The 25,082-nt window shown below is 39.5% G+C and overlaps 1 protein-coding gene across 4 annotated transcripts in view; it reads right to left on the minus strand.

Annotated features, from left to right (window-relative positions):
* The window catches only part of bmper (BMP binding endothelial regulator), a 44,037-nt gene that overhangs the window by 18,014 nt on the left and 941 nt on the right, over positions 1-25,082 (minus strand). Inside the window, exons 1-3 of one of the 4 annotated variants that reach the window (XM_079694821.1) lie at positions 19,966-20,541; positions 17,089-17,174; positions 1,517-1,616 (exon numbers count right to left, since the gene is read on the minus strand). Coding sequence is in view for 1 of the 4 variants with exons in the window: in XM_079694820.1 (XP_079550946.1) it covers positions 1,517-1,616; positions 17,089-17,174 (186 nt within the window). In the remaining 3 variants the exon portion in view is untranslated. Of the gene's footprint in view, positions 1-1,516; positions 1,617-4,217; positions 4,351-4,392; positions 4,435-17,088; positions 17,175-19,965; positions 20,542-25,082 lie in introns of those variants that run through there. The other 3 variants (XM_079694820.1, XM_079694823.1, XM_079694822.1) reach the window with 3 other exon arrangements.

Raw genomic sequence — 25,082 nt, forward strand, 5'->3', positions numbered from 1 at the left:
CATAAACTATTCATTTTATACAATTCAAGACACAGAAATTCTGATCCACTTATTTCAAAATGTGATTAATGGTTTAAATTCACCTCTGAAGTTGCAAACATTACGTTCTTATGAGACATGTAAGTGTAATATTGCCGATAATCACAAATTTTTTGCAATTTAAACTCAAAATTGAAGAGTCAAATTATGCAAAAGCCAATTTCAGGTTGTAGTAACTTAATGAAACTGGCTTGATACTGTCCGTTTGTTTCCACCCTCTCATTCTCTCATTACACGCGATTCAGCGCTGAATGAGAAGCTATTCATTTCATTACATGCACAGTCAGTGTGCTCAGATCAATGTGATGAAACCTGATCGCTAACATCGATCTGAGGAAACCAAACCGTGTGATACAGTAGAAACATAAAAAGATGAGATTAGATGGCAGGAGGTCCCGCGGAGACTCAACCCTCTTCAGTCCTCACTAACGCAGATTAATATAACAACAGGAGAGGTGAGAGAAGCGATTGTACATTTTACATTTTCTCATGATCCTTTAAAAAAATGTTCTACATATCATGCAGTTTTTTATTATCTTTTATGAATCCGATACAACTTGAACTTCCTATTAACTATAACAATATACACGGGTTAATTAAAACGCTATAAAACCCAACTTGTCCCCAATAAACTGACCCAGTCTCTGTGTGTATGATTTCATGATTAAGTGAGAAAACAGAGATGGGACATGTTGGAGTCGGGGGTCCTAAACTCGGTCACGACGACCACACAACAGAAAACTAACACATGTTGTCATGACGACGAGGGGCTTTCCGTGTCCGAGTGTATTCTCCTAACGAAGTGCTGCGTCGTAAAACTGAACCACAAACAAAAGAGCCGCACCCTGCTCAGAGCTAGGTGTGTGTGTGTGTGTGTGTGTGTGTGTGTGTGTGTGTGTGTGTGTGTGTGTGTGTGTGTGTGTGTGTGTGTGTGTGTGTGTGTGTGTGTGTGTGCGCGTGCGTGCGTGTGTGTGTGTGTTATTATATTTATATAGAAGGCACATGGCTTTGGTAGCTCCAATAGACCAGAAACTGCAGGAACATCCTCAAAAAGTAAAAACTAAATATTATTTTATTTAAATAAACATTGCGTTACAATTACAATTAATAGCGCCTCACTTCCATTTTATTTTGGGTTTTTGGTTTAGAGATGATGTTTTATTTCTAATATAAATATGTATATATATTTATAGTTTATTAAAAAGTAAAAATATTCACTTCCATTTTTTATTTCAGTTTTTGGCGGTAATTTAGAAGGGGATGTTTCAATAAGAAAGCCACACTTATAATAATTGATGTCAGAGTTTAATTTGTATTTTGTTTGTATGTTTAGCAAGTTTTAAAAACACTCGTTAAATGTTTAGGTGACCACTATAGTCTAAGGCAGTTCAGATGAATATGGGTGTCACATCACTGTTTACTTAATCAAACCTTTACCTGTCTTTGTTGTTTTGTTTACTCTGTCTTTGTGTCTCACCTTTACATCGCTCACAGCAGGCGCCGGTCTGTTTCACCACCAGAGCACAATCCTCAGAAACCAGAGGACATTTCTCCTGCTTACAGTCCGCCTTACCCTCCTGGAGAGAGGGGGAGAGAGAGAGAGAGGAGGGGGGAGGAAGAGGAGAGAGAGAGAGTTGGTTAGTGAGTTATTTTCAGCACATGGTTTCCCATTGTTAAAAACACAGTCTCTTCTCTGTTGTCGTTCAGTTCGAGTTCTGATTGAGGTGGAAGTGAAGCCTTAATGTTAAAGAAATGTAATCCAGTTCTATACATAATGTATTATCCAATAAAGACATCTGAAAATCGTATATATGTTATTATATACTAGGATTTGTAATGTGTTCATGCCAGCAGATAAACCAGCCTGTGCTCCGTGATGAAAACTCAACATGTCAGAAGTCTGCAGTGTGTGTCTCTAAAGTATAAACGACCCAATGTTCGCAGTTTAGCTGTGAATTTTCACACCAACTCCACAACCCCCCCGTCACCCTCAGACGCTCGCCTGCAGCGTGGGACCGCGCCTGTTTAATCCACTCCACTTTCACACCCAGCTTTTATTGCTGACTTTATCCACATGCTGCGTGTGTCTGTGTGTGTGTGTGTGTGTGTGTGTGTGTGTGTGTGTGTGTGTGTGTGTGTGTGTGTGTGTGTGTGTGTGTGTATATATGTGTGTTTTTTATTTTACACACTGTGAGGGTTTATAAAGTGCAGGCTGGCTCTAACGAGGACGGATCAAAGGGACGGCGAAAAATAAATCGGGGTGGTTTAATATAGCAGCAGCAGCTCCAATTTAAACCCCAACCACACTGAGGACATGAAGTCATGAAGGGAGGAGAGGGACGAGAGGAGAACGTTAAATAAGTAGTTAGATAAAAGAGGAAAGGGGACTCAATCTGCTTTTGCACACTCACACTCTCCCAGAAACATATGGGACATTTTATGAGAAAATACACGAGAGCCAATATTCTGCAAAAGTAGAATGTGACGATACATTGGGTGAAGTTGTTTCAGGCTATACGCCGATTTCTGGGTATTATAATTGGCAATTTTCAGATGTCATTTGTCCTACATTTATGGGCTTAACCAACCTTCGTCTGACCACAGCTGCCTCTCACTCACTTTAAAAATAAAACGGGGAATTTAGACCACAGAGGTGAGAGTCTGGTCAAATGAGCAGCGGTGCAAGAAGCTGGAAAATGTTGGGAAGTAGAGCTTAACCAAGAAGTATCGTATTCATTTCATCGCTCTACTGTCAGTCAAAATATAAATGTTTTTAATATTCATACGTTAGTTTAAAGTGACTACAATAAAAAGCAACATATAATGTACTGTGTGCATTTCTTTGTGCCTAATGCTATCAAGTTTCTGAATGATTATGCTTTTGATTAAGAGCTTTGTCGATTTCAGGGTTTAGTTTTTAATACATTTTACGACATAACCGATTGTTGTATTTCTAAGGATAGGTGGAAGTTTCTCTAGTGTCAAGAAAAAAGTAAAGTGAAGGTGAATCCTCAGAAAAAATGAAAAAAAAACATGACTTCACGTCACCACCGCTAAGCTAAAGGCGGCTAATGTTAGGCAATAAAGGAACTACAACACGGTCACATGACTTCACTTCACCGCCGCTAAGCTAAAGGTGGCTAATGTTGGGCTATAAAGGAACTACAACACGGTCACATGACTTCACGTCACCACCGCTAAGCTAAAGGTGGCTAATGTTGGGCTATAAAGGAACTACAGCACGGTCACATGACATCACGTCACCACCGCTAAGCTAAAGCTGGCTAATGTTGGGCTATAAAGGAACTACAGCACGGTCACATGACTTCACGTCACCTCCGCTAAGCTAAAGCTGGCTAATGTTGGGCTATAAAGGAACTACAGCACGGTCACATGACTTCACGTCATCTCCGCTAAGCTAAAGGTGGCTAATGTTGGGCTATAAAGGAACTACAGCGCGGTCACATGACTTCAGGTCACCACCGCTAAGCTAAAGCTGGCTAATGTTGGGCTATAAAGGAACTACAACACGGTCACATGACTTCACGTCACCTCCGCTAAGCTAAAGGTGGCTAATGTTGGGCTATAAAGGAACTACAGCACGGTCACATGACTTCACGTCACCTCCGCTAAGCTAAAGGTGGCTAATGTTGGGCTATAAAGGAACTACAGCACGGTCACATGACTTCACGTCACCACCGCTAAGCTAAAGGTGGCTAATGTTGGGCTATAAAGGAACTACAGCACGGTCACATGACTTCACGTCACCGCCGCTAAGCTAAAGGTGGCTAATGTTGGGCTATAAAGGAACTACAGCACGGTCACATGACTTCACGTCACCGCCGCTAAGCTAAAGGCGGCTAATGTTGGGCTATAAAGGAACTACAACATGGTCACATGACTTCACATCACCACCGCTAATCTAAAGGTGGCTAATGTTGGGCTATAAAGGAACTACAGCACGGTCACATGACTTCACGTCACCACTGTTAAGCTAAAGGCGGCTAATGTTGGGCATGATGATGTTTAGTCGTCTCATTTAGACATTATTTAGCAACCGTTGTTTTTTACATTCACCATTGGGGTATTTCCTGGCATATTTTATATCGTAGAACCAAACGTTAAAATCTTGTGTTAACCACAGACCTTATTTCTGTCCAAAATCATTTCCCACTTACTTGCAGAATGGTAGAAAACTTGGCATTTGTTTTAAATGAACAAACAAAACCCCCTGAATGGTCATTTAAAGAACCAAGGTCATGTCCTTCTCTCTCCCCCCTCTGTTATCCATTAGCCCAGGGTGGTGTGAGGTACATGTGACCCCCCCTCTCCCCCCCACACACACACTCTCACCCCTCTTGTCTCCGGGTCAAAGGTCGCGCCGGGTCACCACGCCTTATAAACACTCAACATACCACCGCGGCCCCGAGGCCGGATCGCTGGACGGCTGTCTGTCGCCGAGGGTGACCACCCCCCAAACACACACATATAGACTATATACACACACACACACACACACACACACAGTGGGATAACGCGATGGTATGTCCGTAAGTGTGTGTGTCAGAGAAAGGGAAAGTGGTCAAGTGTTTAGATGCTACTGTTCTGAGACGCAAGGAGTTTGAATATGTTTCGGAAAATCGTCTGAATTCTGTGTTTTTTTAATCTATTTCAAACTGCGCCAAAATTAAATTAGCCGATTTTCTAATAATCATTTAAAAAAACTGTCTTCTGAGTTTATGGTGAAATTCACAAAGCATGTTCAGGAGGAACATCCCTGAACAAGGTTTCAGTGTGATGCAAAAAATCAGATCTTATAAGCGCAGCATTTTAAATTCAATCAGTTGAACTCAATCATTACTAACTCGTTTAGTGAATGCTAAGGTCAACTACAGAAATGCAGTTACACAAAGTTCATTTTCTGTTCAGCTGCAGAAAAAAACAAACGTATAAGAGTTCATCCTGTATGCTTTTTCCTGCTTTAAAAGTCATGGAAAATTAGGTTTTTCAGGTTATGAATATGTTATGAATATCAATTTCAAATCAGTAAATTGTTGATATTTATGTCATTATATGATTTTAGTTTACTATTGGTTTGAATAAACAAGAATACATATATTGCTGTGTCTATAAAATCTTCCGGAAATGTTTCAAGAACCTGAAAAGCTAAAAGGAGAGAATAAATGTCAAAAAACATCAGAATAAATATATATTCCTTACGTCTTTGTGGAGCCAAGATGACTATAAGCTGTCTGCATCAAATAATTTTAAACACACCAATATATAAAAGGCTTTGTTGTTTATGTTGGTACGTGATAGTGGATTTTACTGATGTTACATAATGTTCTGAAATAGTGTTTTATTACACATAAATGAAAAAGCAAATGTGCATTTTAGATTCCATCCTGGATAACAGAGGATATCATACTCAAAAGTCAACATGTCGATGTACCCTTGAGCAAGATACTGAACCCTGTTGAGTTGCCTCTGATGGCCAAACGTGTGTGTGTGTGTGTGTGTGTGTGTGTGTGTGTGTGTGTGTGTGTGTGTGTGTGTGTGTGTGTGTGTGTGTGTGTGTGTGTGTGTGTGTGTGTGTGTGTGTGTGTGTGTGTGTGTGTGTGTGTGTGTGTGTGTGTGAGAGAGAGTGTGTGAGAGTGTATGAATGTTGCTTCAAAGAGCAATTGGCACTATGAATGAGGTGTGAATGGTTGAATGACTCGTAGTATGTAAAGCACTTTGAGGCGTCGTAAAGACCTGATAAAGCGTTAAATAAGTACAGCCCATTTACCATTTAATTGGACAGAATCTACAAAGAGACATCATAAAAAACAACTTTCAAAGTCAATTTGAAACCAAACTGCTCGTTAAAACATTGACAGAAACAAAAATCTCAATCCTTTTAATTTGAATCCACATATAACTTGTTCCTCTTCTTGTGTTGATTAACGCTGTCAGTTGTTCTGTTGTTCCACTAGGGGGCGACAGCGCTCACTATTTCTCCTCCTCAGTGTTTATTCTTCTTCACTTCTCCTTATCGTCACTCTCAATCATCCATCCCTTTCTCTTCATCTGAATGCAACCATTGAAAGTAGCAGAACTTAATTGCATAACTACTCTGTTGCAAGTCAAAGTCTTGCATTAAAAATAAGTATATACATAAAGTGTGCCATTAAAATATACTTTAAGCAACAAAAGTGTAAAAGCCCATTTTAGAATAATATACATATAAAAGACTGGATTCTGATTATCAATGCATTAATGTCTTCATCACAGCTGGTGGAGGTGGAAGTGGAAACTATTTTTTAATCACGTTATATTCTGCTCCTATCTATATGTCAATATATCAATATTATATGTGATGACAGGTGTTACAAATGTAATTAACTGTGTCTTTGTTACCTCTTTTTGAAGAAAGTAAAAGTATCAAACATACAGAAATATGAATCGTAGGGTATTCACACCTTCATCAACAAATAAAAAACGAAATAGTTATATTTTAACGTAGATCCATATTTTTTTTTAGCTAATAATCTTAATTGGTAAGTACTAAAGCTGTCAGATAGATTTAACACAGTATTAAGAACAATATTGACTTCCTTCATGAAGTAGAGTAGTAGTAAAAGGTAGCACAAACATGAAAAATACTTCAAGTAGATGTATTTCATTTCATTTAAACACTGGCTTTGATAACTTTCTCCTGTTTCTGAGATGTTCTTGAGGTGCAGGGTAGAGAGATCAGTACAGAGAGCAGCTCTTCACTTAAAGGTCTTCTTACAACATAACACATTATAATAATATTAATAATGACAATAAAGAAGAAAGAAGGAGAAAAAGGAAAGGAAAGGAGAGTATGGTGCTTTGGTAGGAGCCATCAAACTTACATCGTGGTATTTAGTTTTAATAGTAGTCAGGTTTGTACCAGAGGTGAACCGTCCGGGCCTTCAAGGTATTCAGAGAATACCCTGGAACACTCAGATAAAACAAACAAAAAATCGGTTTAATTATATAAATAAAATGTATGTAAAATGAATAAATGTGAATCGTATCTGTGATATTACAGTGTTACGTTGATTTGTTTGTCCTTCTCGGACCATGCACTACGCATTTCAGTGGTTTTGTGTTAGAAAAGAAAGCAACCAATCAGATCTTGTTCTGGGTCTCTGGGTAGAATATCCTTCAACCAAGGTATTCTATATCCCTGATCGAATGCCCTGGCCGTTGCACTGAATGAGAGCGTACGTTTGGACTGACAGTTTGATCAACCAATCAGATATTGATTTATAGCCAATGGGCGTGTTCTTTCAGAGTTTCCCTCGGTTCCAGGGTATTCTAGAAGGCCCGCTAGTTAACTGGCTCGAGACAGAGGATCTAGATCAGTGCTTCTCAAAGTGTGGCGCCCCCTAGTGGTCCGTGAGTATATTGGTAAAATTTCACATTTGAAATAAATAAATACAAGTTTTCCACACTCTCGCGGGAATATCTCCGCAATAGAGCGAGCTTAAGTTTCACTTTCGATTGCATGATATAGCCCAGATAAACACCTTCATCACACATGTTGCCACTTGTTTGTACCATTTTCAGGCGATCTGTAAAAAACGATGTGTTCTTGGATATTTGTGGTGTTAGGTGGTCCGCGAGTGTTTTTTTATTGGTTAAGTGGTCCTTGGTATGAAAAAGTTTGAGAAACACAGATCTAGATGAATGCGACGAAGCAATTCATGCCGTTTTATTGTTTTTAACGTTGAAATGACAAGTACAACAGGTGAAGATGGCGGGGGGATAGCCGTTGTGATAGACACGGTTCGCCACTGGTTTGTACTAGGCCCAAACTTCCAGGTCATGGAAAGGAGGTTTTTCAGGTAGGAATATGTTTTAAAAATCCATTTCAAATCAGTAAATTGCAGATGTTTATGTCACTATATATGATTGTTCTTCACTATTGGGATAAATAAACAAAAACACATATTTCCCGTGACTATAACATCTAACGGAAATGTTTCTAGAACCTGAAAAGCTAATTGGAGCTCTTAAATATGTAAAAAAACAACGGAATAAATACGCATAAAAATACATTTTAGATATTATCCCGTATAACAGAGAATATAATACTCAAACTACACTTAAGCTGGGGTTGTGAGAGAGTGTGGTCGTCTTGTGTGTGTGTGTGTGTGTGTGTGTGTGTGTGTGTGTGTGTGTGTGTGTGTGTGTGTGTGTGTGTGTGTGTGTGCGTGTGTGCGTGCGTGTGTGCGTGTGTGTGTGTGTGTGTGAGAATGTTAGTGTGTGAACATCAAATATATTTTAAACACAACAATAAATAAAAGTATCTTCGTCGTTTATGTTTGCATGTGATTTGCATGACTCCTTCTGAACCTTAACCCCCCTCTGCCACCGTGACCTTTCACCTTTCACCTTTCACCCTTTCCTCCAAAACCAACAGGTCACGACCCCCCGCCGGAGAGCAGGAGCCACGGCAGCTTAGAGACGAGACGGAGAGGAAACAGAGAGGCTCATGGGAACCAAAAACAATCCAACGAGGGAGAAAAGCTCACGTACGATTTCTCTAAAGCAAGCGTGTTAATGTCGCCCCCTGCTGGTCGGAGGAGGGGAAACAACGAAGGCTGATTAGTTGATTTAACCTCTAGAAATTAAAGATTGATCTTTTTAATTTGGCTTATCATTTGTTAGTAGCATCACTGTTCAGTACAGTCTAACACTAATGTACATTTCTCAAAGTTATTGAAGTGACTGTTATTTTGTATATGTTCATTGTTGTGCTCGTCTTAAATGTGTGCATATGTACAAATGTGTCTGTTGATTGCGCATATGTACGTATTATTATACATATTTTCATATATCTTTGTGATTGTATTCTGGATCGTGAAACGGTATTTCGATCTCTCTGTCTGTACGCACAACCTGAAAGATTGACAATAAAGTTGACTTTGAAAGCACTTTGGGCTGCTTCAAGCATGAAAGGTGCGATATAAATAAAGTTTATTATTATAGAAGAATGCCAACAACACTGGACTGAAAACAATACTGTCTCATATCATCTTAAGTACCTTTGAAGGTTATTAAGATAATCCTATTTCAACTTAAATCTCATTTACAGTGTATTCTGTATCAGCTGCTCCTCATTAAAACTAATGACACAAGGCTTCAAATTAAAGGAACGTTTTAAATACGTCTTTAAATGTTGCGTTTACATTTCTCCAAGTTGTAGCCTGATACATTTGGGATCTTCAAACAATTTAAATAAAGTTGTGTGGGTTTGAATAAAGTTTGGAAGTCCAGCATGGGGCAGCAAGTTAACATCCACGATAACTTTGAATCTAATATCGAGGCAGATGTCTTACAGAGGTTAATACAAAAGTAAATGGTTACCAAGAGAAAAGGGACTTTCCTTAGTAAGACATGAACTGATATTCAAAAGGGATGAAGGTTATAAGACCCACAAGTTGCAAATAAAGGTAGTAAAAGTCAAAGTTACTGATATTTCTAACCATAACTTAGGAAACCCTCAAAATAACAAAGTGTTATGTTTGTCCCAAAAATGAGGATAAATTGATTATCTTGTCGTTAAATGTTCTGTTGGTCGACTTCAGATGTTTTAAAGGTCCCATGTCGTGGCCATTTCTACTGATCATAATTCCATTGTTGAGGTCGACAAAAATAGATTTACATTGTTCAATTATCCAAACTCACATTGGTTTCTCATACAGCATCTCTGTATAGTATGTGTATTCACTCTCTGTCCTGCACGGCTTGTTGGAGCTCCTGCCCCCCCCCTCTACTGTGAGCCCAGTGGCCGTCTGCGAGACAGCGGGACACAGCGAAACCCAGCCCGAAACACACACACACCTGCAGCCTGGCTGGGAGTTTGTGGGTCTGCAGTGCTCACACATCGACTCACAGCCTCGCCGCGTCCCGCCATGGCGGAGCTGCAGCTGAGAAAAGATTGACTGTGTGTGTGAGGAAGTTAACGTAACGGCTTCACGGATTGGTCCATTTGGGTATGGGCACGTCAATGTACCCAGGAAGAAAACAATGGAAAAAGAGAAATGTCCAACGAGGCGTTCTGGGGCAGCATAGACAGGTCTTCTCTGTGTTAGAGTTTTACTCGCTACAGGGTGTACTTTGAGGGTTTGTGACTCTGCAGACCGTTTACATTCAGGAAAACCTTCATAACACACAAGGGGACGGGTGATAACCAGAAAAGCATGACATGGGACCTTTACCTCTTTCAGCAGTATGGACCTTTATCTAAAAAGCCAGCAGCTCTTTAAATCCTGTACTCCTGCAAAACACTTTCATAAAATGTATATGTGTTAGTAAGTAAAGTCCCTTCTGGTACCGAGGCCACAACAATGTTTAAATGACTTAATTAAAACCCAGAGTTATTTCACCAAGGCGTTTAATTGTCACTATTCGACTGACTGCTGGCTCTCGGTTTCTCTCACTCTTCACTCAGAAACTCTTGTTTTATTTCTCACGGCATCCTCTTAACTTCATCAAAACAAGAGAGAAGTCAAACCGAGCGGAAAAGAGGCAGAGGAAATGGAACAAATGGGGATGAAAGATCTTTAAAATACGTTACATAAACTCAGGCATTGTTCAATTCCACATTGCTATCGTCTCTTAAAGCATGCTTGTCTGTTTGTGGACTGAGTAACATATCATACACTACACATGTCTACCTGGTTGATATTTCCCTGTTGTTTGCATTAGGAAGTGTCTCAGCGCTGGTGTTGGCTCAGTGTTATCAGGTGGACCTCGCCCCTCCTGTATTGATCCACTACTGTTTGAGTTGAGACGTGACAGGAAACACCTTTGATCTCTCCCTCAGATCGATCACTGCCACTGAGTGAAAAACACTCTGTGTGGTGCATCAGGAATGTGTGTGTGACAGGTTAACATCTGACCTCTGACCTGCTGCCTGTTAGCTGCTGCTGGAAATGTTGTTTAATGTTCTAGGTATGACATTCATATCAAATCCCATGAGTTTGTTGCTTTTGTGTTACAACTAAATCTACGATAACCAACTTTAACTACAGGTCATATGTTTTTTCTGACGTCAGGATTGCATAAATCATTTTATACCCAGAATATTTAATACATATATTTGGTTTCTTGGGGAAATCGTAATCTCTTAAATCATAGTTATGTGGGCTTTAATCTAGTATGGTCTCGAGTCTAATACAGACATGATTCGAACCCACAAAACTAACATCTGTCATCTTTAAAGAAATCACTTCAAAGTGCTTCAGAAGTGGCGGATTGTTTCGAAAACAAATAATCTGACCTACAAGTGTCGGAGTGAAAAACAAAAATCCAAGAGCGGGAGCCGAATCTGTGGGCGAAGGAAGGAAGGAAGGATATAGTATATCGTTTTATTTAATAAGTATACGTTTAAAATGTACAAGGAGACATTTAGAGTCCCATTAAAAGGAAATAATATACAAAAAGGAGGCGAATAACGACCCTGGGATGTGATATTCCTCCACCTGCTCCATTGTTTCATCCTATCAGAACACCTCAGGGTGCGTTATCGCTCGTCTTGGAAAATAACAACTGTCATTTTTAACGTACAGTTTAAATCGTAAAAAGGCTGAAACCAGCTTTCTCAAAATATTAGATAAGTATATTTGGTTTCTTGGAAAAATTGTAATCTCTTAAATCATAGCTATGTGGGCTTCAGTCTAGTCTCGGGTCTAATACAGACATGATTCGAACCCACGAAACTAACATCTGTCATCTTGAAAAATCAGTTCAAAGTCCGAAGAAGTGGAAAACAAGTACAGTAAATCTGACCTACAAGTGTCGGGAGCCGAATCTGTGGGCGAGCGAGGGAAGAAGCATAATGTTATATTCCTCGACCAGTTCCATTATTTCATCGTATCAGTGCGAAAGAAAGTGCGAAAAAAAAGGCTAAAATCCACTTTCTGACGTCAGAAAAAGCTTTTCCTAGATGTCCTGTGAATCATCTTATAACCGGAATATGTGGGCTTTAATCTAGTATGGTCTCGAGTCTAATACAGACATGATTCGAACCAACAAAACTAACCTCTGTCGTCTTTAAAACTCACTTCAAAGAAAAAAAAATTCAGATTGTTTTGAAAAAAATCTGACCTCCAAGTGAAAAGAATAAAAAGCTTGAGCCGAGTCTGTGGGCGAGCGAGGGAAGGAAGAGGCGATGAGAGAGTGGAAAAAGACACAGAGATGGACAGACAGATAGACGACGAAGACGAGGATGAAGAGCGTGGCGGAGATGGACTGACTCCCTTTTTCGAGATAACAGATCGTCATGGCGACCTACCTTTCACTCAGTCTGTCAGCCACATCCACTCCTGGCCCCATTACACCCCGACACACACACAATGGCTCTTCTGTGTGTGTGTGTGTGTGTGTGTGTGTGTGTGTGTGTGTGTGTGTGTGTGTGTGTGTGTGTGTGTGTGTGTGTGTGTGTGTGTGTGTGTGTGTGTGTGTGTGTGTGTGTGTGTGTGTGTGTGTGTGTGTGTGTGTGTGTGTGTGTGTGTCCATACCCGTAGAGCTATTAGCAGGTACTCAGAGATGGCAACAGTACACACATCCTTTCCTCAAGTAGAAGCACAGATACTCGTGTTTAAAAATACTCTGGTGAAAGTAGAAGTACTGACTAAACTTCTTTACTCAAGTAAAAGTAAAGAGGCTTTGAAATGTACTTCAGTAAAAAGTACCCATAACTAGCAGCTGTTTTAAAGAGTACCTGACCTCCCTTTATATTAATAGAACAATAATGTCATTGTTAGCTAATGAATGTTTCCATGGTGACCAACGGCAACATGACAACGTTTCCATTGGTCCCTCTTCTTTAGAGAAGACCAGGAAATGATGGATACACGGATCGTGTTCAAATCAATAGGCACGCAATGACTCTAAATAATAATGATCACGCCACCAAACACACATTCAGACTAAAGGAACCAGCCTGTTTGGAAAATGAGAGAAGTAGAAAGTACAGGTATTTGTGTTCAACATGTAAGAAGTAGAAAGTACAGGTATTTGAGTTCAACATGTAAGAAGTAGAAAGTACAGGTATTTGTGTTCAACATGTAAGAAGTAGAAAGTACAGGTATTTGTGTTCAACATGTAAGAAGTATAAAGTACAGGTATTTGTGTTCAACATGTAAGAAGTAGAAAGTACAGGTATTTGAGTTCAACATGTAAGAAGTAGAAAGTACAGGTATTTGTGTTCAACATGTAAGAAGTATAAAGTACAGGTATTTGGGTTCAAAATGTAAGAAGTATAAAGTACAGGTATTTGTGTTCAACATGTAAGAAGTAGAAAGTACAGGTATTTGTGTTCAACATGTAAGAAGTAGAAAGTACAGGTATTTGTGTTCAAAATGTAAGAAGTAGAAAGTACAGGTATTTGAGTTCAACATGTAAGAAGTATAAAGTACAGGTATTTGTGTTCAACATGTAAGAAGTAGAAAGTACAGGTATTTGAGTTCAACATGTAAGAAGTAGAAAGTACAGGTATTTGTGTTCAACATGTAAGAAGTAGAAAGTACAGGTATTTGAGTTCAACATGTAAGAAGTATAAAGTACAGGTATTTGGGTTCAAAATGTAAGAAGTAGAAAGTACAGGTATTTGAGTTCAACATGTAAGAAGTAGAAAGTACAGGTATTTGAGTTCAACATGTAAGAAGTAGAAAGTACAGGTATTTGAGTTCAACATGTAAGAAGTAGAAAGTACAGGTATTTGTGTTCAACATGTAAGAAGTAGAAAGTACAGGTATTTGAGTTCAACATGTAAGAAGTAGAAAGTACAGGTATTTGAGTTCAACATGTAAGAAGTAGAAAGTACAGGTATTTGAGTTCAACATGTAAGAAGTAGAAAGTACAGGTATTTGTGTTCAACATGTAAGAAGTAGAAAGTACAGGTATTTGGGTTCAACATGAGAGAAGTAGAAAGTACAGGTATTTGGGTTCAACATGTAAGAAGTAGAAAGTACAGGTATTTGTGTTCAACATGTAAGAAGTAGAAAGTACAGGTATTTGGGTTCAACATGTAAGAAGTAGAAAGTACAGGTATTTGTGTTCAACATGTAAGAAGTAGAAAGTACAGGTATTTAGAAATGTAAGAAGTCAAAGTAAAAAGTCGTCAGAAGAATAAGTAGTGGAGTAAAGTACTGACACCAGAAAGATGTACTTAAGTACAGTAACAACGTTTTATTCCACTATTTTCCCACCTCTGCTGGACCAAACCCCCCAAAACAGCAAAACTCTCCATGTTTGAGTGACACCGGAGACCTGATGGCCTTTCTCATTCTCTATGGTATACATGATCTGACATCTCACCTGAAAGCTGTAGAAGCACACAGAGATTTGTACACAATCCGCAATACAAGATTAAAGATCTGAGTCCTACAGGTTAAAGTGCCGAAATAACTCGTTTTCTAACTCAAGGTCTGGTTTAACATGATTTGAACCTGGATGTTTTGTTACAGAGCGTTGAGTAACTTCCTCTTGCTGCTCAGAGTAGACTGACAGAAGCTAAAGAGGAAAAAAGAGCATCATACATGTAGCACAGTTCAAATAATAAAAACTAGTTGGACCTCTGGTAAAATCCTGCAACTCTAATCCACTCATACAATTCCTGGTTTCTTCTTTGGTCGATGCCATAATCTACCAACAAGTTTAGGGCTAATAATTTGCTCTGTAATATAGCTAACACAACTTTCAATCCCTTAACACATGTATGTAACGAAATGAACAGCAAACGGTCAAACTTTGAGATGTTTCTCCAGCCAATAACACATAAAACACCATTTTCCTACACTATTTTTACATCACTGATCAGACTTTCACCTGCTTTTGAACTATGAACTCCAAGTTAGTGCCAGTAACACAAGCTTTTCTCATATTTACTAAGTACTCGGATGTATGTGTATTTGCCTTTGAAGAATATTTAAAAATGTACAAAGCTGATATCTGACTGATACCGGTTTGTGCTTGAGGGCAAAAATAGAGCCGTGCATCTGAAGTTCGAAAAGTTTTAAGGGGATAAACAAAGGCTAAATTCAATAAAGATTAAGCCCTGTGTGTGTGTGTGTGTGTGTGTGTGTGTGTGTGTGTGTGTGTGTGTGTGTGTGTGTGTGTGTGTGTGTGTGTGTGTGTGTGTGCATGCGTGCGTGCGTGCGTGCGTGCGTGCGTGCGGCCTAGCATTACTATACTTGTGGGTACCTAAATCTGTTTACACAGTCACGTGTGGGGACTCGCCTCCCTTATGGGGACTTAAAGGAGAATAATTAATTTTTGGGGGAAGACTTCGTAAGGGTAAGGCATGTGCTGGTTATGGTTAAGGTTAGGATAAGTCTCCAGGAAATGCATGAAAGTCAATGTAATGTCCCCTGAAGTGATGTATACATGGTATGTGTGAGTGTGTGGGTGCGTGCGTGTGTGCGTGTGTGTGTGTGTAGGGGGGGGTTAAAGTAGAGATGAAAGGCCGGCCATTGCCTGCTGATGACTGATAGCATTCAGCAGGGCTTTGGCTGATGTCTGCCTGATAACACAGAGGACGGCTCAGTCTGACTGAGGAGGGGGAGGAGGGGGGGGATAAAGAGCCAATCAGAAGGCACCGGAAAAGTTGTGTTTTCCATGAAAAAGTGTATGTTTAAAATTTGTGTGTACAAGGTGAAATATAGGAGCCCCATTATAGGAAAATTCAATCCAAAACGAAGGCAAATGTTGACCTTTTGCCGTGTTTTCCTTCATAAATTCCATTATAGTTGTATATCAGAACACTTGATGCTGCATTATAAATCTAATTCTATGACAAATAACCACTGTCTTCTTTAATAAAGTTTAAAGGGCTCAAACAGCCAATCGGAAATTACCGGAAAGTTGTATTTTCCTTTAAAAAAGTGTAATATGTACTGAAACAAGGGGACATAATTTATAGCATCTGGAAACACCTTTTGATGTCAGAATCTTGGGATGTATTTCATATCTTGTGCATTTATTTACACTAATTTACCCAAAACATTAGTGTTAGGGTTAGGGTTTGTAGTCCCTCAAATGATAAAAGAAGAAGTGTGTTTGAATAGTCTAATACAGCCATGATTGATTTAGGCCATCAGACAAATGATTACAGATATGTTTGAGGTTGCAAGCCAATCAGAAACAAACATTGTCAGCAGACATGGTGCAGATTATTTTATCAGTGTTAGGTATATACTAAAGGTGCAGATAACACACAAGCAGCCCTCAAGTGCACACCCTTCGCTTCCTGTAGGATACACTGTGATCATGTGACTCCTTTTCAAACCCCAAACCTCTCATTCAGCTGATTTTCGGAGCACTGACACAGAGAAGGCCATTCTCATCACCTGAAACAAAGTCCTCTAGTCTACAGCAGTAATGGTGGTGAAGAGGTTAGGGGTCAGGGGTCAAAGAGCACATGTCTCAGGAAAGAGTCGTCCCTTAACGTTTTGTAGCCTAGTTTTAACTGCCGGGCCGAACCAAGACGGCGTGACGACAGCCATGTCTGTTAAAACAAACAATCCCCACTTCAAGTTTGTTGTAAATCCTCAGAAAAACAGTCAAGAGGTGCGTTACAAAGTGCTTTTCCTGCACTCGCAAATCACTTAGTTGTTCAAAATCCCCGCCATCCTGACCTCAAGTGCCACGAAGTTGCATTAAAACATCAAATCATTCTTATAAACTGGTGAACTTGCCTGATGTCAGCTTTATGTTTTGCTGAAAAAGTTGTGAAATGCTCACAATATCCACCCTCACATCCAACAATCTCCACTTCCCATCTCCCCTGAGCTCCCGCTAAAAAATTGCGTTTCAAAGTCCTGTCCGAGTGTTACAAATCTTTCACAACCAGATGATAAGGAACGACACACACGGCTCAATAATCAGCTTTACAAATATCACTATCAGGGCTTAAAGAGGTCATTTTACCCTATCAGCTCGAGCGGAAAAGCTGAATCAGCAATTACAAGTCAAGGTGCTGAAGGCAAGGTGTTCAACATCTTTTTAGGGAGTAGTGGTTCTCACCAGGCAGACGCAGGTGATGCAGGGGTTGTCCGTGATGTTGGGGATGTGGAGGACTTCTCCCTCGTTCTCACAGCTGGCCTCGGTACCTGAGAACGACAGCAAAAAGTGAACGAGGTGAGACAAAGGTCTGGACTTCTGACTGTAAACAAACCTTTACCTTCACAATCAGCTGTCAGCAGAGATGGCTAAAGTACACACATCCTTTACTCAAGTAGAAGTACAGATACTCGTGTTTAAAAATACTCTGGTGAAAGTAGAAGTACTGACTAAACTTCTTTACTCAAGTGAAAGTAAAGAGGCTTTGAAATGTACTTCAGTAAAAAGTACCCATAACTAGCAGCTGTTTTAAAGAGTACCTGACCTCCCTTTATATTAATAGAACAATAATGTCATTGTTAGCTAATGAATGTTTCCATGGTGACCAACGGCAACATGACAACGTTTTCCTTGGTCCCTCTTCTTTAGAGAAGACCAGGAAATGATGGATACACGGATCGTGTTCAAATCAATAGGCACGCAATGACTCTAAATAATAATGATCACGCCACCAAACACACATTCAGACTAAAGGAACCAGCCTGTTTGGAAAATGAGAGAAGTAGAAAGTACAGGTATTAGTGTTCAACATGTAAGAAGTAGAAAGTACAGGTATTTGTGTTCAACATGTAAGAAGTAGAAAGTACAGGTATTTGGGTTCAACATGTAAGAAGTAGAAAGTACAGGTACTTGTGTTCAACATGTAAGAAGTAGAAAGTACAGGTATTTGTGTTCAACATGTAAGAAGTAGAAAGTACAGGTACTTGTGTTCAACATGTGAGAAGTAGAAAGTACAGGTATTTGAGTTCAACATGTAAGAAGTAGAAAGTACAGGTATTTGTGTTCAACATGTAAGAAGTAGAAAGTACAGGTATTTGGGTTCAACATGTAAGAAGTAGAAAGTACAGGTACTTGTGTTCAACATGTAAGAAGTAGAAAGTACAGGTATTTGGGTTAAAAAGGTGAGAAGTAGAAAGTACGGGTATTTGTGTTCAAAATGTAAGAAGTCAAAGTAAAAAGTCGTCAGAAAAATAAGTAGTGGAGTAAAGTACTGATACCAGAGACATTTACTTAAGTACAGTAACAAAGTATTTGTACTCCACTACTTCCCACCTCTGTCAGGACCACATGACGTCACACAAGCTCAGGTTCAATAAGCTGTGAACTGAAAGCAGGTGAATCACGACCAGAGGATCAATCAAGGTTATTTGAAGCTGCACTAATCAATATTTCTGTAATAACAAGCAAGAGCTCGTAAGGGAAAACCGGAGGTCAGTTTACTTTTGCTTAACGTATCTTTACATAGTTTTCCGTAGTTTCTTTAGCATCTATTGGCTCTCTGTTATTGGCTCAGTCTCACCAATAGAACAGGAAGTGGACGTAGCTTTTGGGAATAGTAGTGCCAGAAAAGTAGGTGGAGCTACGTACAACCAAACGCCTTAACATCTTATTCAGGAGATCAAAACGTTACAATTAGTTTCATGAACAGACGCCATAAAACCTAAGGTACGGGAATATAATGAACAAATACAACAAATCCTGCATCCTTAAAGAACACTTGAAACAGCCAAAGAGCCCAGAAACTTATCAGGAAAATACTTAGCGAGGTAATCCATCAAGTGACAAGTAGGGTCATTTGATCATTGACTTCTATCTGCTGGTTGGATGGTGCGCTAACATTTGATGCTATCTAGTTTTTTCGTGACTAGAAGAGCCAAGAGACGGTGTAGCTAAGCGCATAATCAGACTTTTCGAGTCAAAATGTCGCAAGAACTGAAAGAGATAATTGGGAAGACGAAAAGAAAAACGTCACGCCTTAAAGAAAACGTAATTTTATCGTCAATTCGCCTCTTAATGGGATCATAATTTAAAGAATGCTTTGCTGAATAACACCTAAGCCTCATCCCAATACCCCGCCTCGACTCCTCTCTTCCCCTCCTCCGGGACTTGACCCGGAAATCGATCAAGACACGCAATTTTGAAGGACGTCCCAATAGCTGAAATTCACACAGAAGAGTCGAGGGGGGGTGAGGGAGGAGAGGTGCGGTAGGAGACGAAAGGGAGGATATACGCGAGCAGACTACGCGGAAGTGTTTTCGCCACTCGCGTATAAAGCCCCGCCCCCACCTTCACAGCTGGTCCATTTCAACAGAGGAAAACAGACAACTGGAAAATGAGTGGAAAAGCGTCACATAAATGTCTAAGTGCTCACAGCTCCGTGGGAATTATTATGTGCAATTCATTTCTAAAAGGCTTTCACATTACTATAATTATATTTGTATTTAAATGTAGGCTACATTTTACACCAAAACGGAACACAAAAGCAGGACCAACCATCATACATTCAATTCCTTGACTAACAAGAGAAAGATTCATTCATTTAAATAAATGTTTAACAACAAATGGTCCGGTTCTAAAGGGTTAAGCCCGATGAGAGGGGATACAGCTGTGCACGTGTCATCATTAACAGACGTCGTTTAAGAGTGACGTTTGAGTGAACGAGGACATCCCAATTAACACCTGAGGACTCCTCTGTCCTCGCGTCTCCTCCTCGTGTCTCTCGCTCGCATCTTACGGAGGTGGAGCTAAGATGCAAGGAAGGGACGTGAGTGAGGGAAAGGAGGAGGCGAGGAGGGGTATTGGGATGAGGCTCTAGAAAAGAAGTTGAGACCACTCTGTCATTACGAATTTTTTTACTGAGGTTATAAATCGAGTTAGAAGTTGGGTCATTTTCTTATAGACTTCTATACAATCAGACGTTTTCTTGCACAGCGACGCCCCCTGCTGGCCGTTAGAAATAATGCACGTTTAAGGCATTTCACTTTTATCACTTTTACTCACGGGCTAACGTTTCTTCTCTTTCTGCGACACATCCCACTGTGTGCGGTTTGCCCGTCCAGGTAAAAGCACTCACATATAAACCGAGGTCTTAAAAAACGTAAGTCACTCAGTGGGTTACGAGAGCTAAATGTAACCTGAACCAAGGACAGGAAACGACCCCAAAACACAAGGGTTTATGGGTAGACGCAGACAGATGTCAACATCTCACGGTTCCTTCTCTTCGGATATCGGCAGAGAAAGAAATCTGCTCTGTGTTCGTGTGCCAGGTTTGTTTTAAATTGCTAAAATGATAACTTCCTTCCTACTCATTGTCCTGATCTGGGAGTTAGACAGAGGTCATCGGAGGTAAATCCTTAAGCGCCCTGTTTGAGTGTCAAAGTACTTCCTGTTTCCTCCAGCTGATCCTATCTGCTGGAACAAAAAGCTGTGTATTTACTCTGGTTTTGACCAAACTAGAAACTCTTTTCTCCATGTCCTGCTTCATCCAGTGTCTCCATGGCGATCCTTTACGGGTTTTCTTATCTCACCTTTTGGCAAAAAGCTGTACAAGCAGTAAACACCCAAAGATTTGATCACACTCTGCAAACATAACGTTAAAGACCAAGATGTTTTTGAGCAATATTTGGCGAGGCTCTTATCACACTGTGACCTTTAGCTTCCGACCCGCTGAATGTTTGCTTTGATGTAATGTGGAGGTTTTAGAAATGCACAGTTTAGCTAAATCTATCCCACAAACAACGCATGGCGATGTCCTGCTGGTAAAGAGTCTGGAGGGTAGCTTCCACAGACTTAACGTGTAAGGGATGGTTGTTTTAGTCTACTTAGCATTAAGGTCGCTCATTAGCATGTACATTGACTAGCTTTGCATACATTAACATTAAACTGATGTCCGCATTAATGGATAACTATTTCGAATCCAGAGATATAATATATACTAATCAGAAAATTATCGTTCTGCACTTTGAGCACTTTTAGTATTTAAGTATATTTTGCTGCCAATACTTGAGTACTTTTAGTTCAGTAACATTTTGAATGCAAGATTTCAACCACTACTGCTTTTAGACCTTGCTTTGTTAGCAGTGTGTGACAAATACCTCAACTCCTTGTTTGACTTCATTTTAGTTTGACATACAAGTTTATTAAGTAAGGAATGTACTTTTTAATAGACAGAATAAACTGACATCCTTTTATTTTTCGAAACGGCGTCCTTTTTGCTCACCAAATAAGCCCCAAAGAGTGAGCCATACACTACAGCAACTCTAAATCTCGCCAAGTATATGTGTCTGATATCTAGTCAGAAAATGTCTCTCCACCTGATATAAGAAACAATAACTTCAGAGGTAACACTGCAGTGAGAGACAGGATCTTGTTTTTAGACAATGCATCATCTTGTTAAGACAAAGAATCATATTTTCAGTTGTATCTCAAATGAAACACATATTTTTTTTGCATATTTATTGGAAAATCACCAGAAAACGTAACACTTTTGAGCATTTACAGCTCATACTGTAACACAACATGTCCTGATTCTGCTGAAATATAGTTCAAAATAAGTTTCTCAAAGCTAATTACAAGATCTGGTTTATCTGAATATCCCGTCTTCAAGGATTCTTACCAAGCAAATGTTTCACTTGTTCTATTGGCAGATTGTTGTACTTATTTCAAGTGAAGAAACACTTTGTTTTCATTATTGTTTATTCCAGTGTAAGGTAAAGGAAACAAACAAACAAATGGCCGCCACGCCGTCCTGGTTGCTATCAGTTTGTTTCTGGGCTGTTAATGGACCAAATCTCCACAACAATAGATCCTTATAGCACGGATCTTGGCAGAGCAGACGAACCCTGCCGACTCCGAAACCGCTGTAAAATTTACAACCTTCGAGTGTAATTAAACTGGCTGTAAGTGGTGGTGCTGGTGGGGGCGAAGCGGGTTCAAACGAGGGGGGTTTTGGGTCTCTGAGGCCTCGTCTTCATCCTGACAAAATACCTTCCTCCTCCTCAGCTGCTGTGTTTACCTCATAACATCCAGAGAGAAAGCCAAGAGAGAAAGTATAAATCCAAACCCTGGCGCTATACATGCCGTTTGATTAAAAAAAGGAGAAACACAAGGCAGTAAAAAGGACAGAATGAGACGCACAGTGGGGGGGTTATTAAAGGCGCTGCAGCTAAAGGACAGCGGGGGGTCGGTAAAGGTCACTTTCACTCTGACTTTGAAGGCTGATCCCGCTCCGATAGTCACGTCCATTTTAGATACAGTCGGTGAAATACCAACGTTTATTAAGGTCAGAGTCGAATAGACGTCTTCCTGGACTCATGTAGCCAGTGAGATAAACGTATACACTAATAAATAGTCTTTAAATAGCTTCAGATATGAAACATGTCTGAGGGGAAAGTAGAATTTAAAAATATTCCATTATAAGTAAAAGTTCTGAATCAAAACTGTTATTTAGAAAATGCACACGAATTGAAGGTGAAACCCCTCGTGATGCAGAACAATACCCCACTGTGCTGGATTATTATTAATGATGTCAGTCACATTTTATAGTTCGCAGAGGAGCTCATTTCACCCACTTTATAAACTGTTACCTACAAAGTAAATGATGTCCAATAAAATAGGAATAATAAGAACAACTTATCAAAATGTCCGGGCAAGTCCAGGCGTGTCTTTATTTGTTCAATAAACATTTAAGTGATATTATGTTAGTTTAAATAGTGTTTTGCCTATTGAGAAGTGAACACAAATATATTCCTTTCCAAATTAATACATTTGTAGTTTTAGTGAGAAAATGCTGTTATTTTTTATTTGTAAAAAGTTAATTTATTTATCTTGAAAATCCTGAATTTTTTTTTTTTAAGTGCACATATTCAATCGCATAAAATAAAAATACTCTAGTACAACTACCTCAAACATGTACTTTACTTAATCTAACTTCACTAAAGTCATAATAACAAGGGGTGGTTTGAAAAAGAAGGACATGAGTTATCCCCATAGATTTATGAAGACTTATATATCATCATAATTCAGATTTGCCCAGAATAACTCTGTGACAAAATACATGTTATTATAAATCTGACGTTGGCAATTATGTCACCGCATGACAGACAATTATTAAAAGTAAAATCAGTTCTTAAATCAGTGAAGTCCATGAGGTTTCTGGTTATAACTGACGGCGATTAGGATCTATAAAATGTACTTTTAGTAACTTGCATGCTGTGGTGAGTTTTTCTCCAGTCCAGACACGACACAAGCTTTTCTGATTTCAAAAAGGTAAATTGTGACTTTATCAAAGTGTATTAAGGACAGTAGAGTGATATAAAGAGACAAGGATCACAAGCAGCACGTGTCCAGGAGCAGATTTGAGCCCGTTATAAACACTTTAACCGGTCCCAGTGTAACACCTCCACCCGAACAGACACCACGACACAGAGCATTTGGCGGAGGGATCTGATCCTCTGCTGATCACACAAAGGTTGTTGCTTTTCTACACGGCTTCTTCTTATCAAACTTCAGAGACCCATCTGGTCCCGGTTTGCCCCTCCACCTGATCCCCGTAGCTCAGTTCGCTCCGCAGATACGAGTCAGGAGGAGATGGAAGCTCTGATAATCACAAGTGATGTGAAAACAGGTACTTCTGTCTCTGCTTGGCATGTGGACGTCTGACGTCAAAGAGAAAGGGAAACCTCTGTTCTGAATCACTTTAAAGGGTTTCTTATTGTGTTAAAGAAATTGGACTCACTTTAGTGGGAGTGAAAGCTTTTAGTCACTGGGAATAGTCTGGAAATAATCTAAATTGATTTGTCTCTGCTTGATTTTAAAGCTTTTTGGGACGATAATTTTGATGGTTTTAATATTTCAACATGTTAATTATGTGCTGGAAGAAGTACTCAGGTGCGTAGACTTTTATAGACTTGTATAGACTTTTACTACCACAGTGTTAAACTTAAATTACCAAAACTTATAGTTCTCATAATGCAGAATTTCCCTTATAATATATAATAATATATCACTGGATAATAATTTGTGATCCTTAAATAATGTGAAGATCATTTTAATTATGCTGCCGGATAAAAGCGGAGTTTTCAATTCTTGACCTATTTAAAATATGACTCAGCAGAGCTACTTGTGTTCACAAATGATTGAGTACAAATGGTTTGCTTCCACGTTGAATTGGAGTAGAAGTATAGCATACAATGGAAATACTCAAGAACCACACAACGCTAAATGCAGTACTTTGATTAACACCAGTGGTTATTTGTATTATTTCCCCAACATGATATGCTCCCGTCTTTGCTAGGTAGCCTTATGAGTTATATTGTTGATCTCAAATGGTCTTACTTTATGAAATATGGGTTTAAAAAAATTGAATTTCCATGAAATTCACCTATTTTGAGCGAGGAACCGCTCCCTAAGGAACTAAAACCCAGGTAAATATCATATTTGAATGCCTTTAATCCTCACAGTGCTATAGAGTGCTTCACTGCCTCTCTATTATTCGCATTTCCCCGCTGCAGGGCAAACAGACGATGTCCTGATGCACTGCGGCTGTCAGAGGGGGAGCAGCCACGAGCTGCTTAACACAAGTGATTTACACTTACAGCCTGCTCTTACCTAAAACACTGGCTTAATTATAACTTATCTTGACACAAACAACCATTTGACTAAAGATCTCTTATCATTTAACGCAGAGCTTTGATCCCAAAGATCTAAATTGTTGTATAATTCCACTAAAGTTTCAGATAAATGACTTCAAGATTGACTCGTGCCCCTGTGATTTATGTGGAGCATCGCTGCAAATACCGCGCGCCAGGCTGGGTTTGGTGGTATCTCTCCACGAAGCAGACCAATTATACAGGGAGGCACCGGAGGATAACCCGGGTTAAACCGAGGTTATTATCCAGCCTCATCATGTGAGCCATCCAATCAGGATTAAGGCGCTTTCAAACAAGAAACAAAATGCAATTTACTCACATTTTTCTGCCTTTAACCACAGAGAAAAAAACCGAAATGTTGACTTTAATTTCATGTATTATGTCAACACATTTCACATAACTGTATTAGGTTAGAGGCAAACATGTTAAGTTTAACCTAATGCTTTTTATTTAAACTTAATATAACTG

Source organism: Notothenia rossii, assembly GCF_949606895.1.
Source record: "Notothenia rossii genome assembly, chromosome: 7".
NCBI lineage: Eukaryota > Metazoa > Chordata > Actinopteri > Perciformes > Nototheniidae > Notothenia > Notothenia rossii.